The sequence below is a fragment of the Prunus avium genome, chromosome 6, assembly GCF_965620075.1.
Source record: "Prunus avium chromosome 6, drPruAviu1.hap1.1, whole genome shotgun sequence".
NCBI classification, from domain to species: domain Eukaryota; kingdom Viridiplantae; phylum Streptophyta; class Magnoliopsida; order Rosales; family Rosaceae; genus Prunus; species Prunus avium.
Window position 1 is genome coordinate 13080589 of NC_142289.1, and position 17445 is coordinate 13098033.

At 37.7% G+C, this 17445-nt stretch overlaps 4 protein-coding genes and 1 pseudogene across 6 annotated transcripts; 4 read left to right on the forward strand and 1 right to left on the reverse strand.

Annotated features, from left to right (window-relative positions):
* The first annotated feature begins 547 nt into the window (after nucleotides 1–547).
* LOC110746250 (annexin Gh1) lies at nucleotides 548–3034 on the forward strand. Its single transcript, XM_021946459.2, has 4 exons — nucleotides 548–713; nucleotides 1617–1762; nucleotides 1867–2085; nucleotides 2294–3034. Exons 1-4 carry the CDS (start codon nucleotides 638–640, stop codon nucleotides 2801–2803), a joined length of 951 nt encoding a protein of 316 aa, XP_021802151.2. The 5' UTR covers nucleotides 548–637; the 3' UTR covers nucleotides 2804–3034.
* Nucleotides 3035–3889: 855 nt separating this feature from the next.
* Nucleotides 3890–7445, forward strand: LOC148293695 (Pentatricopeptide repeat (PPR) superfamily protein). Of its 2 annotated transcripts, none has more exons than XM_088255023.1 (2): nucleotides 3890–4224; nucleotides 5032–7445. In XM_088255023.1, exon 2 carries the CDS (start codon nucleotides 5234–5236, stop codon nucleotides 7436–7438), a length of 2205 nt encoding a protein of 734 aa, XP_088111149.1. In that variant the 5' UTR covers nucleotides 3890–4224; nucleotides 5032–5233; the 3' UTR covers nucleotides 7439–7445. The 2 variants fall into 2 exon arrangements, with proteins under 2 accessions (XP_088111149.1, XP_088111148.1); XM_088255022.1 differs by having other exon boundaries at nucleotides 3891–4224; nucleotides 4841–7445.
* Nucleotides 7446–7627: 182 nt separating this feature from the next.
* Nucleotides 7628–10160, forward strand: LOC110746249 (annexin Gh1-like; annotated as a pseudogene). The gene is made up of 4 exons (XR_015836589.1): nucleotides 7628–7703; nucleotides 8794–8929; nucleotides 9039–9257; nucleotides 9466–10160. The product of XR_015836589.1 is annotated as an annexin Gh1-like (transcript).
* Nucleotides 10161–11691: 1531 nt separating this feature from the next.
* LOC110746252 (hematological/neurological-like protein) lies at nucleotides 11692–13873 on the reverse strand. The gene is made up of 4 exons (XM_021946461.2): nucleotides 13668–13873; nucleotides 13498–13571; nucleotides 12706–13147; nucleotides 11692–12277 (listed from the first exon to the last, which is right to left on the reverse strand). Exons 1-4 carry the CDS (start codon nucleotides 13785–13787, stop codon nucleotides 12005–12007), a joined length of 909 nt encoding a protein of 302 aa, XP_021802153.1. The 5' UTR covers nucleotides 13788–13873; the 3' UTR covers nucleotides 11692–12004.
* A 673-nt stretch (nucleotides 13874–14546) lies between these two features.
* On the forward strand, nucleotides 14547–17375 carry LOC110746253 (Tetratricopeptide repeat (TPR)-like superfamily protein). Its single transcript, XM_021946462.2, has 2 exons — nucleotides 14547–16706; nucleotides 16933–17375. Exon 1 carries the CDS (start codon nucleotides 14806–14808, stop codon nucleotides 16573–16575), a length of 1770 nt encoding a protein of 589 aa, XP_021802154.1. The 5' UTR covers nucleotides 14547–14805; the 3' UTR covers nucleotides 16576–16706; nucleotides 16933–17375.
* The last annotated feature ends 70 nt before the right edge of the window (nucleotides 17376–17445 follow it).

The window sequence follows — 17445 nt, forward strand, 5'->3', positions numbered from 1 at the left end:
CACGTGGCAGACAGCTACTGCTACGCGGCAGTAGGCAAAAGGAAAACGCGGAGCCCAAATAAGGAAGGAGATGGATGGATATATACGGTGCCCCTACTTTTACAGCTCAGTCCTCAGCCATACACTGCGCCAGCCAGGACAGGAAGATTGCCTCAAAATTTAGGAAAAAAGTACGTGTAGCTCCTGGGATAGTGAAAACACGAACTGAGCTGAGGTAGCACATTGTAAGTTGTGTAAATTGTAACTTGTATTGCATGTGGACTGAGTAGTGTACGTGTACATTATCCCTGTCACTGCCACTGCCACTACCACTACCAAACATCATCATTGCCTTAATAATTAAAGACAAAAAATTATGGGCGGCACTCTTTTTTCTTTTTATTTTTATAATTTTTAATTTATTTATGCAAGCGATATTGAGGAACAAAATCAAACCTAGCATGAAAAAAATACTCTTATCCACTTGAATTATAATAAAAAAACCACCGTTACAACTTATACGTTGGTAATAAAATGGAGATTTCATGTCAATTCAATTCTATAAAAGGACCACGCTTCTCACTCTCTTTTATCATTGCCCTCTTACTCTTCTTACATACACACAATTAAGAGAGAGAGAGAGAGAGAGGGAGAGAGAATGGCGACTCTTAGAGTACCAGATGTGGTTCCTTCTCCAGTGGAAGATGCTGAACAACTCCGCAAGGCTTTTGAAGGTCTTTTACTGATCGCATCTTCTAAGACTCAGACTAAATTAATGCAATCATTCTAAATAGACTGACTTCTTTTTTCTTTTTCTTTTTTGGTGTTTTCTTTGGAGCAAATGAAATTTGATCATTTGGTGTTTGACATGACTTTGTTTTCTGATGTGGTTGATCATCTAAAGACCTAAGTTGGTTTGATCCGTCTGCTTCCATATTGTTCTACTTAGTACATATGTGTTTTATGGGTTCTTATGTTAATGTGATAATGATCAGGATGTGTTTCTTTCTCTGTGATCTTTTCTTTCAATTAGTAAGTTAGCATCAGTTTTGCTGAATCAATCTTTAGATCTAGATCTTTCTAATGATTGTCTTGTTGAGCCAGTTTGAGGTTCAACTATTGACTAGCAAGTATTTGATGTCTTTCTTATAATCTGATATGGTTGATCATCTAAAGTTTGATCTGCTTTCATGTTCTCTTACTTTGTAAGTATCTGTTTTCTGGGTTCTTTTGTAAGTACTTGTTTCTCTCTCTTTGATTTTAAATTTCTTGGGATCATTTTTGTTGGATCAGAGTATTAGATCTACATCTTTTTTAAAATACTTTAACCAATTTTTTTATAAAATTTTAATCTTGACTAGTTCATGCTTTCTTTTATATGGAATTTGCATAAAACTCCATTTACTTGAAAGGGATCATCAATGAAAACAGAGTTGGGAGAACAGAAGATGATGAAGAAAACTGATGCTTGATGTCATAGACCAATTTGAATACTTGGCATCTAGCTGCACATTGAGGCATTTAACCAAAACTGCTCATATTAATTAGGGATAGAGGTTGAAGATTTGTTGCATTATCAAGGCACTTTTATGGTTGTATTCTGAATCATCAACTTGATTTTCGTAATCTGCGTGCAGGATGGGGGACAAATGAGGCGTTGATCATATCGATATTGACTCACAGGAATGCAGCTCAGAGAAAATTAATTCAGCAGGCATATGCAGAAACTTATGGGGAAGAGCTGCTTAAGTCACTGGACAAAGAGCTCTCAAGTGAATTTGAGGTCAGATTTGGATGCATTATATCTCTCAGTTGAATACTGGTTTTACTTTTAATTTTGTTTTCAAAGGTTTACTGCTTGAATTTCCTATTTTGCTGCATAACCAGAGGGCTGTGCTGCTGTGGACACTGGTCCCTGCTGAGCGTGATGCATTTTTGGCTAATGAAGCTACAAAGAGGTTCACTTCAAGCAACAAAGTGCTCTTGGAAATAGCTACTACTAGGTCTTCCCATGACCTGTTGCTGGTAAAGCAGGCGTATCATGTGCGTTACAAGAAATCCCTTGAAGAAGATGTTGCATACCATACATCTGGAGACTTGCGCAAGGTACAAACCTTCAACCTCCAAACTCATTCGTAATCTGATTATGCTCTCAAATGCCAAGTTGGCTAGTTGAAACCGTATAGTCTTGATCTTCTATTGTGTCCAATTTCTTGTATTGAATTGGAAGTAATTTGTTCAAGCAGCTTCAACTATATTGCTGCCTAGAATTTCTTTTTTCTTCCTTTTGCTCTGATTGTTGACTCTGTCACAGCTTTTGGTTCCTCTTTTGAGCACTTACCGATACGAGGGAGATGAGATCAGCGTGCCCTTGGCAAAGAAAGAGGCTAAGATACTTCATGAGAAAATCTCAGACAAAGCCTACAATGATGAGGAGCTCATCAGGATCCTCTCTACCAGGAGTAAAGCACAGCTGAATGCAACCTTGAATCACTACAACAATGAGTTTGGCAATGCCATTAACAAGGATTTGAAGGCTGATAAAGATGATGAGTTCCTCCTGTTACTGAGGCAAACAATTAAAAGCTTGACCGTCCCTGAAAAATACTTTGAGAAGGTTCTGCGCCTGGCTATCAACAAGCTCGGGACGGACGAAGGGGCTCTTACTAGGGTTGTCACCACCCGGGCGGAGGTTGACTTGCATCGCATTAAACAAGAATATCATCGCAGGAACAGTGTTCCTTTGGACCAAGCAATTGTCAAAGACACTTCTGGAGACTATGAGAAGTTTCTTGTGGAACTGGTTGGACATGGAGATGCTTGAATCCCACGATGTTTTCTTCCATGAGTTGTTATCTTTCCTTCATTGGTTGCTTCTTCTTCTTTTCTGGTTTTGTGTGGACTTTGTTCAATAAATCTTGCTAGTGCGGTGAGTAAAGATTATGGATGGACTTATTTTATATAATTTATGTGCATCTTCTTTTGTATTTTTGCTAAAGGAGTTGTGTTTTGTGTTCTATTATATATATGATAATGTTGGACTTCTCTTTTTCCCTTTTCCCTTTCTTATTTTATTTTGATCAATTTAGGGGTGTACGTGGGTTGGAAACTAATACAATTTAGTCCATTTGCATCCGATTCAATATAAATTGAATTGTGATTTATTTAATCCGATACAATCATATTAGATGTTTCAATGCAATTCAATCCAATTAAATTAATATTGAATTGGATTGGATTGGATGATCAGTTTAATGAAAAAGGATAATAATAAAATATTAAATATTTATTCTTAAGTTTAATCTAATCAAACATATTAATAAACGTAAATGTAAAATATAAATAAAATACCATAAAAAATTGTTTTGATTATATAATATATTAAATATTACTTCATTAAATAACTTAAAATATTAATAACTTTTTCAACTATAAATACCTACAAAAGCAAAATAAACTTAAAGCTAACTAGATATGATTGGATTGGATTCTCATAAGTATATCAGTCATCCGATCCAATCATGTCAATTTTGAAAATTACGAATCGAATTCAATCCATCAAATCATCAAAATTGATTGAAATTGAATTAGATTGGATTAAATCAGTTAATTTGGATGAATTGGATTGAATCTTGTACACTCCTAAACCAATCTAGAACATGAGAAACAACAAATCTCAAAAAACTAAAATCGGACATGGCATTTAAAAAGAAATTTTTTATAATAATATCTATAGATATTAATAAAAAATAAAATATTAATGTTCATACTTCAATTTCATATACCATATATAGTTTATTAATTCAAAGCTTTCCATGTAATTTATTATGTCTGTATATATATATATATATATATATATATATATATATATATATTATATTAGCTGGGTATGAGTTTAAAGAGTTTTTGTTTGTTGGATAATCTTTATATTGGCCCATAGGAGAAAGTTTTTAAATAATTGGCCATCTAAGCCCATTAAAACCCACCAAATATGAAGAGAGTACTAAGCAATGTTGGCGAAAAAAAAGTATTGAACACCGAACCTAAGCTCAGTCGCGCGAAGAAGGTTCAAAAACGAGGTTGCAGAAGGAGGTGAACCATTTTGGGTGGCCGATCGACGAATTGAAGGTGTTGATGGATTCGGACAATGCAGATGTGAAGAATCTGATTGAGGAATTTGGGAACGATTTGCATCTGATTTGAAGAATCGGATTCAGGAAGCTGATGAAATCTGGGAATTGTAAGGTAAGAAAATTACGCACCATCAAAGTAGGCATTGTCTTCTTCGCCAGGTTGTAATTTCAGATTAATTGTCACACATTTTGCTTGTGATTTTCTCAAGCAAACCTGAGTTTGTACTTCCTGCTTAAAAATCATGTTCTATCTTTTTTCTTTTTCCCCAATTTCACTGTTATATATGTGTTTGTTTAACTTTTAAAATGTCTCCTAGATACACCCATCTGGATAGGATTAATTCCTGGAAAAAAAAAAAAGAAAGAGAACAGAAGATGTGAAGAACTTACTCATTTTAGTTTCGTATAAAAAGGAACAACATTTCTATTTTGGTATAGAGCCTCCTGTATTTTACTACTGGCACTGACCACGATTTCTTACTAAGCTTTGTAGCTTGCATTTTTCTGTAAATAATTTAGAAATTGAATTTGTTTTGTTAAATGCCAGACCAAATATACTTTGCTGCAATTGATTTGTTGCTTCCATGAGATTCTGAATTATATATCCTATGTTTTTCATTGTTTCGAACTTTATGTTTATCAGTTACCGCGTATCGAAAAAATTAACCCCATATTTGTTGGCAACCGCAGTTGCCTTATAGCTTACATATTGTTTTCTAACATTTCAGTGTAATGAAGAATAGTGAGAGTGTAGACCACTGATGGCCAAAGAATAGAGAAGCTACTATAGTCTATAATATCTTCTTACAAACTATATAACATTGTTCTTCTAAGACATCAACTCCTTGCTTCTTTCTATGTTAAACCATCTCCACCATGCACTAAGGCACTTTCATTTGGTTCCGCTACTCTCATGCAGAAAACATTATTACACTCCAAGCCAGATCTTGTCTTTCTCTACCACCACAACGCCGTGCACACATGCCTCACCAACTTACCCTCATACCGACCTCCTCACACTCAGCTCCAATGTCCAAACCCTTCACCAAACCAAGCAAGTCCATGCTTCTGCTCTCCTCAATGGTTTACTTCCCCACAGTGTCTCTCTCTGCGCCTCCCTCATGCTCAGTTACGCCACTTTCAAATGCCCGGAAACCTCTCACCATCTCTTCGAACAAACAGTTCATCGTTGTTGCACTGCATTCTTGTGGAACAGCCTCATACGGGCTTATTCCATTGCTCAAGTTAATGATAATTTTCAGACTTACAATCGAATGGTTCGAAGCGGTGTTGGACTCGATGATCATACTTTTCCTTTCGTTCTCAAAGCATGTTCAGACCTTTTGGAGGTAAAAAAAGGGATGGAGATTCATGGGGTTGTGTTTAAAGTGGGCTTTGATTTTGATGTTTTCGTTGGAAATACACTTTTAATGTTATATGGTAGTTGTGGGGATATGAGAGATGCAAAGAGGGTGTTTGATGAAATGCGTGAAAGGGATGTTGTCTCATGGAATACGATTATTGGAGTGTTTACAGCCAATGGGTTTTTCGTGCAGGCACTTCATTATTATAGAGAGATGAATTTGGGAATTGGGTTTAAGCCAAATCTTGTTAGTGTCATTAGTGTGTTGCCGGTTTGTGCAGAGTTGGAAGATGAGCGGATGGCAATCCAGATTCATTGCTATATTGTGAAGGCTGGTTTGGATCTTCTGGTCACTACTGGAAATGCATTGGTTGATGTGTATGGGAAATGTGGGAATGTGAACGCTTCAAAACAAGTTTTTGGTGAGATGATTCAGAAGAATGAGGTTTCTTGGAATGCTGCTATCACTAGTCTCTCTTACATGGGGCATAACATGGAAGCCTTGGCTACATTTAGATGGATGATTGATGTAGGGGTGAAACCAAACTCTGTCACAATTTCTAGCATGCTACCAGTGTTGGTTGAACTTGCATTTTTTAGAGTTGGCAAAGAACTCCATGGTTTCAGTATAAGAATGGGTATTGAATCGGATGTCTTCATTGCCAACTCACTAATTGATATGTATGCAAAATCAGGCCGTTCAAATGTGGCATCCAATGTTTTCCAAGAGATGGATAAAAGGAATATTGTTTCCTGGAATGCTATGATTGCTAATTTTGGTCAAAACAGGCTTGAGTTGGAAGCCATTGGACTTGTGAGACAAATGCAAGGTCATGGTGAAATTCCCAACTCTGTCACCTTCACAAATCTTCTTCCAGCGTGTACTCGGTTGGGTTCCCTTCGTCATGGAAAAGAAATCCATGCAAGGACAGTCCGCATGCTATATGCCTCCGATTTGTTTGTCTCCAATGCTCTGACAGACATGTACGCAAAATGTGGCCGGCTAGATGTTGCTCGGAATGTATTTAACATCTCCCTTAGGGATGAGGTGTCTTATAATATACTAATAATTGGCTATTCTCAAACTACGGATTGCTTAGAGTCTCTGAATTTGTTTTCTGAAATGAAGCTTGTGGGAATGATTCATGACATTGTTTCCTTTGTGGGAGTTTTATCTGCTTGTGCAAATGTAACTGCAATCAAGCAAGGCAAAGAGATTCATGGGTCGTTAGTAAGAAAGCTTTTCCATACTCATCTATTTGTTGCAAACTCACTTTTGGATTTTTATACCAAATGTGGACGAATTGATCTTGCTGCTAAGGTCTTTGATCGCATTCCAAGCAAGGATGTAGCCTCTTGGAATACTATGATTTTGGGGTATGGAATGCTAGGTGAGCTTAACACTGCAATCAGTCTTTTTGAAGCAATGAGGGAAGACGGTGTAGAATATGATTCAGTTTCCTATATTGCAGTTTTGTCATCTTGTAGTCATGGAGGGCTGGTTGAGAAGGGGAAAAAATATTTTGAGGGAATGCAGGCACTGAATATAGAGCCGACAGAAAAGCACTATGCTTGCATGGTTGATCTCCTTGGCCGAGCTGGCCTTATGGAAGAAGCAGTAGAGCTTATTAAAGGCATGCCCACTGTACCAGATGCCAATATTTGGGGTGCCTTGCTTGGAGCATGCCGAATCCATGGGAACGTAGAGTTGGCTAGTTGGGCAGCAGACCATTTGTTCAGGTTGAACCCTGAGCATTGTGGGTACTATATACTTCTTTCAAACATGTATGCAGAAGCTGGGAGATGGGATGAGGTAAACAGGGTGAGGGAACTGATGAAATCAAGAGGAGTGAAGAAGAACCGTGCTTGCAGTTGGGTTCAGGTTCAGGACCAGGTGCATGCTTTTGTAGTTGGAGAGACTCTGGAGACATTAAATTCAGATAGTTGGATCGCAGAATCTTAATATGTTTTTGACATTCAAATTAAAGTTTGACGGATTGTGCTGAGAGGATAGCAATTTAAACTTTCAAAAAGGAGTTCAATTCCATCCAATGGATATTGGCAGATTGAAGGTGCTTCATCAGCTCCACCTCAAAAAATCAACATCCAAAATTTTGTGGGATCACACACTTAAGAGACAGAGAGAGAAAGAATGGCGACCCTTAGAGTACCATATGTGGTTCCTTCTCCAGTGGAAGATGCTGAACAACTTCGGAAAGCTTTTGAAGGTCTTTCACTGATCGCATCTTCTAAGACTCAGACTAAATTAACGCAATCATTCTAAATAGACTGGCTTTTTTCTTTTGGTGTTTTCTTTGGAGCAAATGAAATTTGATAATTTGGTGTTTGACATGACTTTGTTTTCTGATGTGGCTGATCATCTAAAGTTAGTTTGATCCATCTGCTTCCATATTGTTCTACTTTGTAAGTATGTGTTCTATGGGTTCTTATAATGTGATAATGAACAGGATGTGTTTCTTTCTCTGTGATTTTTTCTTCAATTAGTAAGTTAGAATCAGTTTTGTTGAATGAAAGTTTAGATCTAGATCTGTTGAATGATTATCTTGTTGAGCCAGTTAGAAATTCACTATTGACTAGCAAGTATTTGATTTTTAACATGTCTTCTTATAATCTGATATGTTTGATCATCTAAAGTTTGATCTGCTTTCATGTTCTCTTACTTTGTATGTATCTGTTTTCTGGGTTTTTTTTTTAAGTATTTGTTTCCTTCTCTTTGATTATTGTTTGAATTTCTTGGGATCATTTTTGTTGGATCAGAGTATTAGATCTATATATATTTTTTAAATTATCTTCTTGTGTCAGTTTGAGTTTCACCATTGACTAGCAAAAAGTAACAAATACTTCAACTAATATTCTTGTTTATTTACTCCAATCATTATGAGCAATTACAAGGCCTTGGTGCTAAAGTAAACTACTTTAATCTTGACTAGTTCATGCGCTCTGGAATTTATTGCTAATATAAAAGAGACAAGACCTGGTAGTTGAAATCCTTATCTGATTCGTTGACATCCATCCTAAAGCTTTTCATTAGGTCCAATTCTTTTATATGGAATTTGCACAAAATTCCATTTACATGAAAGGGGTCATCAATGAAAAAGAGTTGGGAGAACATAAGATGAAGAAGAAAACCAATGCTTGATGTCATAGAGCAATTTGAATACTTGGCATCTAGCTGCACATTGAGGCATTTAACCAAAACTTCTCATATTAGAGATAGAGGTTGAAGATTTGTTGCATCAAGGCACTTTTATGGTTATCTTCTGTATTATCAACTTGATTTTTGTAATTTGTGTGCAGGATGGGGGACAAATGAGGCGTTGATCATATCGATATTGACTCACAGGAATGCAGCTCAGAGAAAATTAATTCAGCAGACATGCAGAAATTTATGGGGAAGAAGTCACTGGACAAAGATCTCTCAAGTGTTTTTGAGGTCAGATTTAGATGCATTATATCTTTCAGTTGAATACTGGTTTGGTTTTACTTTGAATTTTGTTTTCAAAGGTTTACTGCTCGAATTTCCTATTTTGCTGCATAATCAGAGGGCTGTGCTGCTGTGGACACTGGTCCCTGCTGAGCGTGATGCATTTTTAGCTAATGAAGCTACAAAGAGGTTCAGTTCAAGCAATAAATTGCTCTTGGAAATAGCTACTACTAGGTCTTCTCATGATCTGTTGCTGGTAAAGCAGGCGTATCATGTGCGTTACAAGAAATCCCTTGAAGAAGATGTTGCATACCATACATCTGGAGACTTGCTCAAGGTACAAACCTTCAACCTCCAAACTCATTCTTAATCTGATTGGGCTCTCAAATGTCAAGTTGGCTAGTTGAAACCGTATCTTCTTGATCTTGTATTGGTATCCAATTTCTTGAATTGAATTGGAAGTGCTTTGTTCAAACATTTTCAACTACATTGCTGCCTAGATTTTCTTTTTTCTTGCTTTGCCCTGATTGTTGACTCTGTCATAGCTTTTGGTTCCTCTTTTGAGCACTTACCAATACGAGGGAGATGAGATCAGCGTGCTCTTGGCAAAGAAAGAGGCTAAGATACTTCATGAGAAAATCTCAGACAAAGCCTACGATGATGTGGAGCTCATCAGGATCCTCTCTACCAGGAGTAAAGCACAGCTGAATGCAACCTTGAATCACTACAACAATGAGTTTGGCAATGCCATTAACAAGGATTTGAAGGCTGATAAAGACGATGAGCTCCTCCTGTTACTGAGGCAAACAATTACAAGCTTGACTGTCCCTGAAAAAAACTTTGAGAAGGTTCTGTGCCTGGCTATCAACAAGCTTGGGACTGACGAAGGGGCTCTTACTAGGGTTGTTACCACCCGTGCAGAGGTTGACTTGCATAGCTTTAAACAAGAATACCATCGCAGGATCAGTGTTCCTTTGGACCAAGCAATTGTCAAAGACACTTCTGGAGACTATGAGAAGTTTCTTGTGGAACTGGTTGGACATGGTGATTCTTGAATCCCACAATGATTTCTTCCATGAGTTGTTATCTTTCCTTCAGGATTCTTCTTCATTTTATGGTTTTGTGTGACTTTGTTCAATAAATCTTGCTAGTGCTTGTGAGTAAAGTATGGATGGACTTATTTTATATAATTTTTGCATCTTCTTTTGTGTTTTTGCAAAAGGAGTTGTTTTTGGCAAAAGGAGTTGTTCTTGTGTTCTTTACATGATAATGTTGGACTTCTTTTTTTACCTTCTTTTTCCTTTTCATATTTGATTTTGCTTAAATTACACCTTTTGACCAAGTGAACAAGAAGCTCTCTCAAGTGGCCTCTATGGTAAATGCTTTCTTTCTTAACCCTGCATTGAGGTTAAGGTGCAAAACCAAAATCTCTTTCAAAAACTAGCACCTTAGGCATTGAGGTTGGGTTGAAGCCATGAAACATCATCAATGATGAAGATAACATCCTGGCTCATAACAAGGTCTTGAGTCTTGACACAACCTGATGCTGCTCTGAGCTTTTCAAGCACAATAATATTCTCAATTAAACCACTCTCTGAGAAGATAACAGCACCCATGGTTGGTGCACAGCTATGTGTGGAAACTGCTGAGGTTTTCAATCTTTTTTTAATCCTCATTTTCGTTTCATTCACCAGCTCTACATAACCACACACGCATCACACTCCAATCCCAAAACCCAGATCTAGGACCTCTCAACTTTGACCAAACAGCTCAACTTTGGCGTTCAACCTTGGACCTAGTCCAAATTCCGGGACCCTTGAAACGGCATTGGGACCTCTATACCCTAAATTCACCTCTAGTTCATTCCAACTCCAAAAAAAATCTAGAGACTTTATAACATGCACTTTCATTCAATAAGCTCAAAAATGAAATTATGATATGAGACTCACCACCTTGAGCAAGTGGCCCACTTTGTTACCCATCAAGGACACTGCAATGACTTTCAAATTCACGCATATGACACTGGCATGTTTACTAATCCGTAATCGGATTAGGAGGAATTGAATTGAGGATGAATTAAATTGAGGAGGAGTTGGATTGAGAAGAATTAGATTCTTGATTCCTATTGAAGTTGTTTATTAAATCATATAAATTGAGAAGAGTCAGATTCCGAATTCCTATTGAAGTTGTTTACTAATCATATGGAATTGGGATAGGAGTGGCATTAATTGCTAAAATGTTTTTGTTGTTGGGTTAAAATAGGTGACACATTTTAAAATTTTAAAATTGTGTGAGGATATAATGGGTAAAAAAAATGAATTCCAAATGAGTTAATTCTCCATGAATTAGAATATCACCTCCCACCCAAAAAGAATTGAATTCATGTGAAGTAAACAAATGAATTCTCATAATTGGATTCAATTCCTAATTCGAATTCCAATTCCTGATTAGTAAACATACCAAAGGATAACAAAAACTAAAAACTAAACAATTTATAAATAAAAAATTATTTGGAAACTGAGAATAGTTACCAAACAAGTTTCTTGGTTTCAACTTTTTACAAATGCAAACTAAAATGGTTATCAAAAGGGACCTAATTTACTGAGATATCTCTTATTCACCTTTTTCAACCAATATCAAAATCTTCAGACCAAAAAATAAAATTGGAGTGGGGAAATCACCACTCAAAAATAAAATCCATTTCAAAATCAAGATTTGATCCAGATTTTTCTTGGCATCAAAGGACCACAAAGATAGAAGAAAAGTGCAAGTTCCCTAAATTATCATCTAATTTATAAATAAAATGGGTGCTGGAACAAAGTAAACACAAACTTGAAACAACCAAGCTACATAAACATGTTTGTAATAACCCAACTAGCCGAACCTCCTGCATTTTTCTGACTACATTTCATGCCCTAACGATGTATATAAATGTATGGCTACCACTCAGTCTCACACCCACCACTTCAGAACCCAAAATGGCAAGAAGGGTTTAAATGTCAGAACACAGAGTTCACACTAGGATATGACGCGACCAACTTTTATTTGATGATAAAGCAGAGTAAACAAGTCAGAGATTATGAGTTACACCAAGGCAATGCTGCTCTCTCCACCAGGGGGCTTGCGAACACCACCCAGATAGTCTCTGGATGATGCCTTTCCATCAGCAAAGATGTTGCTACCATTCATCTCTCTCAGCTTAGCTGTGCTGAGGGGCTTTTCAGCAGATCCTGGAGGAACATCTCCCTTAAATATATTATTTCCTGTCAGCTCAGCAAACTTCTGGTTATGTATTTTCCTTGAAGTCTTGACAACAGGTTCCTCACTGAACATGATATTACTCTGACCTCCAGCAGGCTGCGTTACAGAAATGAAGTTCAATACTAAATTTAAGGAAAATGTTAATAATGTTAATTTGCCGATTAGCCTAGCATTATTCGGCAGAGTAATATCAACTTCGATTACATGAAAATGTTCACCAGTAGGCTATCACTTCGAACCATTGATCTAATGGATTCTTGTTAGGCCGCCCGGTCCAAATTAACGGTTTGACAAACTAACATGCCAGGCTATTTGACAAAATTGTTTGAAAGTGATCCAGATTGAGAATCTAACAATATAACATATGAAAGGAGAACGGAGAACACTCAATTGCATAGCTCAATACTATAATTATGGAAGTCTGATTTAGTTTTGTAATCTCTAATTATCCAAACTATCATAACTGGACCTGCAACATGAAGACATGAATGAAGAAAATTCATCCAAAGAAATAATAAACTCACATTTGAAACTTTGACAGACGTGCGTAGATTTCGGGGTGCAGGTTCCCCCATTTCTCTGGTTTCTCTAGTTTCCAGGGTGTGCACGGCAGCCACAGATCGAGGCACAGTTTCAGGAGGAGGACCAAAGATGTCATTTCCAGTGAGCTCCTTGGACTTGGCATTTGATATATGCTTGTTGGATTTCGAATCCGAGTCTGATTGCAATGTCCCACTCAATTCACGCTGCTTTGCAACCTCAGGAATGGTGATCGGCTTCTTGGGTGTGACATGTTCATCAACACTGAATGATATTTGACTAACTCCATTGAGTGCTTGCTGGTAAATACGAAGCCCTGTTTTGTTACTAGCATCATTAGATTCTGGTGCAGCATTGTTGCCTGAACCAGCAGCAAATATGCCATTACCAGTAATCTCCTTCAATTTATAGCCTGAACAAGGCTTCCTGAATCACATTTCATCTGAGTTTTAGATGTACAAATCTTAATCAATAACCCTGTAGTTAAAAAAAAGTACTGATCTTTTTTATAAATAATTTCTGGATCTAAGATGGGCAAACTTGGGAATTTGAAAAACAAATTTTGGGTTGCAAAATTTGCAATGCATGTATTTATAGACATGCTAAATTAAGAACACATGAACACTGAATAATCAAAGTCAACATTTTTCTGATCAGAAAAACAGAAAGCTTGTAGCTTTGGTTGAGCAGCTTGCACAGGCTATATGGGGTCTTTGCAGAAATTCTTAGCAATGAAACATGCATTACTAGATCTGACTTCACAAAACAGATCTTACTGTTTGTTGAGGCTCTGAGCTTCTTCATCAGTGATCTGACCTCCATGGAGCACCTTGCTGATTCCATCTGACGGCTGAAAATATTCCACGTAAGCTTCCTTAATTTGCCAAGAAAGAAAAAGAAAGACAAAAAATTGACTGATAAAGTGTTTTCAAGTGAAAGTAGTAACCTGATGAGAGCGGTGACCGGAGGGGGCGGTGGCGGGAGAGTCGGACTGTGGGACCTCTTTCCACGTCAGCATATCGGGAGTGTCTCTGCGAGGCTTCCTCACTGGTGTGCTTCTCTCCATTGTTAGTCTCTCTGTGCTCTCTGTCTTCTGTTTTGTGCTTTCTTTTTCTTTCTTCTTTGGATTGGTTTTGAGATAATTTTTTAAATTTTGAATGAACGAGGAAATAAATAAATAGTAAAGTAAAATCCCATATTGTCATTTTCGAAACAAAGAGAAGACCCACTAGGTTTAAAGAATACGTATTGCAGTAATCTACGGTTAATATACGTACACACTACATGGGGGGGTCCATCCCCTGGAGCAATGACATTGACTTCAGTTGAACTTGCTCCATGGACTCGTTTGGAATTACTTCTAAAAAGATTACAAATACTTTCTCTTTTTTCGGTTGAGAAATTTTGAGATTGAATTCTTAATTTAGCCAAAATACTCCCGAATGAGCTTTACCATTTGGGTCGGGCTGAACTAGCTCAAATGCATGCACTAGAGACTCTGGATTGCATTAAGCACATTTTTCCCAATTTGGTCATTATTTTGCCCTAATTTTCTTTTTCGCGAATTTGGATTGATTTAGTTTCTGAAAAGATCACCCCCAATAAAAAGGATCGAGACTGGCCCAAAGTTCCAAACCAAATCGAGGGAGCTTCTATAATGAGGATGCTATTTGAGGAGTTTATTTGAGGAGGCCCATCTCACCATCAAAAGGGGTGTGGACCCCCCAATGCACCCCCCATGTGCTTTGTTTTTTGTTGTTGATGGTGAGATTTCACCTCCTCAAATAACCTCCTCACTCAACCTCCTCATTCTAGCCTTTCCGCCAAACCGAAACTTCCACTAGTCGTTTTGGACTGGGTTGGATTCTCAATTTATGTTTTGGGCTTTGTAAACTTTTCTTTTAGCAGCTTTGTTGTGTTTTTGTTTGATTCCGTCTCTTCTCTTCCATCTAAACGCACTGTTAAGTTTTTTCTCTTTTCTTCCCGGATGAACGAACGCAGATGTACAGCTGACTGTAAAATCGAAAATTCATTTTAGACCCAAACCCACAGATGCCACAACTTTGAGCAAAAACTCACTTCTCATGGCTGTTCTAGTTTCATTGACTGGCGAGACCCAGTTCATTCACAGTCTCTGTGCAGTTGTCGTAAAGGGTCATTGGAACAACATCTTGAAACCCAAGATTGGTTCTAGCCTCAGCTCAGCAAACATTCATCAGGTACTTCTGCAACTCTCACTCCATGGCTATGGCCCTTCTCCTTCTTGGGCTTTCTTCAAATGGGTTGAATCAATTCCCACTTACAAGCACTCCTTGCAATGCTACTGGACCATGATTCACATTCTCACTGAGCACAAACACTTCAAACCTGCACAGCAACTGCTTGAAAAAATTGCTCTTAAGGATTTCTTGTCTTCACCGATGGTTTTGAATGCTTTAGTTCCAATCCAAGATGACCCAGAAGTGAATTCACATGTTTTGAGCTGGCTTGTGATATTTTATGCAAATTCTAAGATGAACCAAGATGCAATTCAGGTTTTTGAGCACATGAGGGTACATGGGTTTAAGCCCCACTTGCATGCTTGTTCTGCCTTGTTGAACTCTTTGGTTAAAGATAGGTTGACCAATATGGTATGGAAAGTTTACAAGAATATGATCCAGGCCGGGGTTGTGCCGAATGTTCACATATACAATGTGTTGATTCATGCTTGCTGCAAATCTGGGGATACAGAGAAGGCAGACAGTTTGGTTGGTGAGATGGAATTGAAGTGCATCTTTCCTGATCTTTTCACATATAATACGTTGATATCTCTGTATTCCAAAAGGGGTATGCACTATGAAGCTTTGTCTGTTCAAGATAGAATGGAAAGAGCAGGAGTTAGTCCTGATATGGTGACTTACAATTCTCTTATTTATGCATTTTGTAGAGAAGGTAGGATGAGAGAAGCTGTAAAACTTTTCCGCGAAATCAAAGGTGCTACTCCTAACCATGTTACGTACACGACATTAATTGATGGCTATTGTAGAGTTCATGACCTGGAAGAAGCTTTAAGATTGTGCGAGGTAATGAAGGCCAAGGGGTTGTATCCTGGAGTTGTTACTTATAATTCAATTCTCCGCAAGTTGTGCGAAGATGGCAGGATGCGGGATGCAAATAAACTTTTGAATGAGATGAGTGAAAGGAAAGTCGAACCTGACAATGTCACATGTAACACATTGGTTAATGCTTATTCTAAGATAGGAGATATGAGGTCTGCTGTGAAAGTGAAAGACAGAATGTTGGCAGCTGGATTGAAGCTGGATGAGTTTACATATAAAGCACTCATTCATGGATTTTGCAAGGTGCTAGAGATGGAAAGTGCTAAAGATCTTTTATTTAGCATGCTTGACGCTGGATTTTCCCCTAGTTATTGCACCTATACATGGATTGTAGATGGTTACTGCAACAAAGAGAATGAGGAAGCAGTTATACGACTGCCAGATGAGTTTGTTAAAAAAGGTATTTGTGTTGATGTCTCACTGTACAGGGCATTAATAAGAAGGTTATGTAAACGAGAAAGGGTGGATAGTGCTGAAAAGATTTTCAGTTTTATGGAAGAGAAGGGTATATCAGGAGACAGTGTTATATATACTAGTCTAGCATATGCTTACTTGAAAGCAGGAAAGTCAAGTGTAGTTTCAGTGATGTTAGATGAAATGTACAAGAGGAGGTTGATGGTCACACGCAAGATCTATAGATGTTTCAATGCATCTTATGCCAGTGATAATGACATCATACGTCTATTTTGGGATCATATGGTTGAGAGAGGCCTAATGTCAAAAAATGTTATTATTAAGGAAATGCAGCAAACGTAAATGAACGTCACAGATGTATCTTTTCATGCTATAGCACAAACCTCTCCGCCTGTCTTGAAAGGTGTTGGAGACTGTTATAGACCTGGGTAATTCAAATGCACATGCACTCCTGGAGAAGCTAAGAGACAATGGTAAGTGCTTTAACAGAGTAGTTTTGCTGGTCATGTCTGGTGTTTATGTTTTTCACTTGTTGATAACCAGGAAAGTTTAGTCGTAAATTTTTTAGTGGGATTCCGATCAGGTAACTATCTTGTAATGCTTGTTTATCTATTGGAATAACCCTACATGGTCTGGAGTAACTAGGCGGAAATACTGATTTTGCTTTTGGTTTGTCATGGCATGAACACCACTAAGCAGAGTGCTCTGGTCTACTATGGATTGGGTGTTTGAATTACTATCTAAGAGAAGCCATTTTGGGCTGTGGTTAGACTCCGTGGAAATGTACATCCTTGCATGAGTGTGGCAATTGGCTTGAAGTGTTGCAATGCATCGAGTTGAGGTGTAGGCTGAGCATCAAAGTATGAAGAATGGGTGCCTTCAACATCATATGTGACAAAGTGGATGGATGAATTGGGAATTGTACGGAAGTGCTGAACATGACCAAGCCGTTTCAGAATCCATCATCTTGCAGGTTTAAAATGACATACGCGGGGGGCTTCTGGTTTGGCATGTGTGAAGCACAAGCTATAAATCCTAGCTACATGGTGCAGCGTTTATAGGTTATTGAAATTTCTGTATCTTTTTACTCATTAGATAATATATAGAAAGGAAAGGGAAAAAAAGTTAGAATTGGTAGCTTATGAACTGGGAAATGTTTAAGTCATTGTCCTTCTCATTACTGATATGCCAAACAAATAAATAGTGAATGGT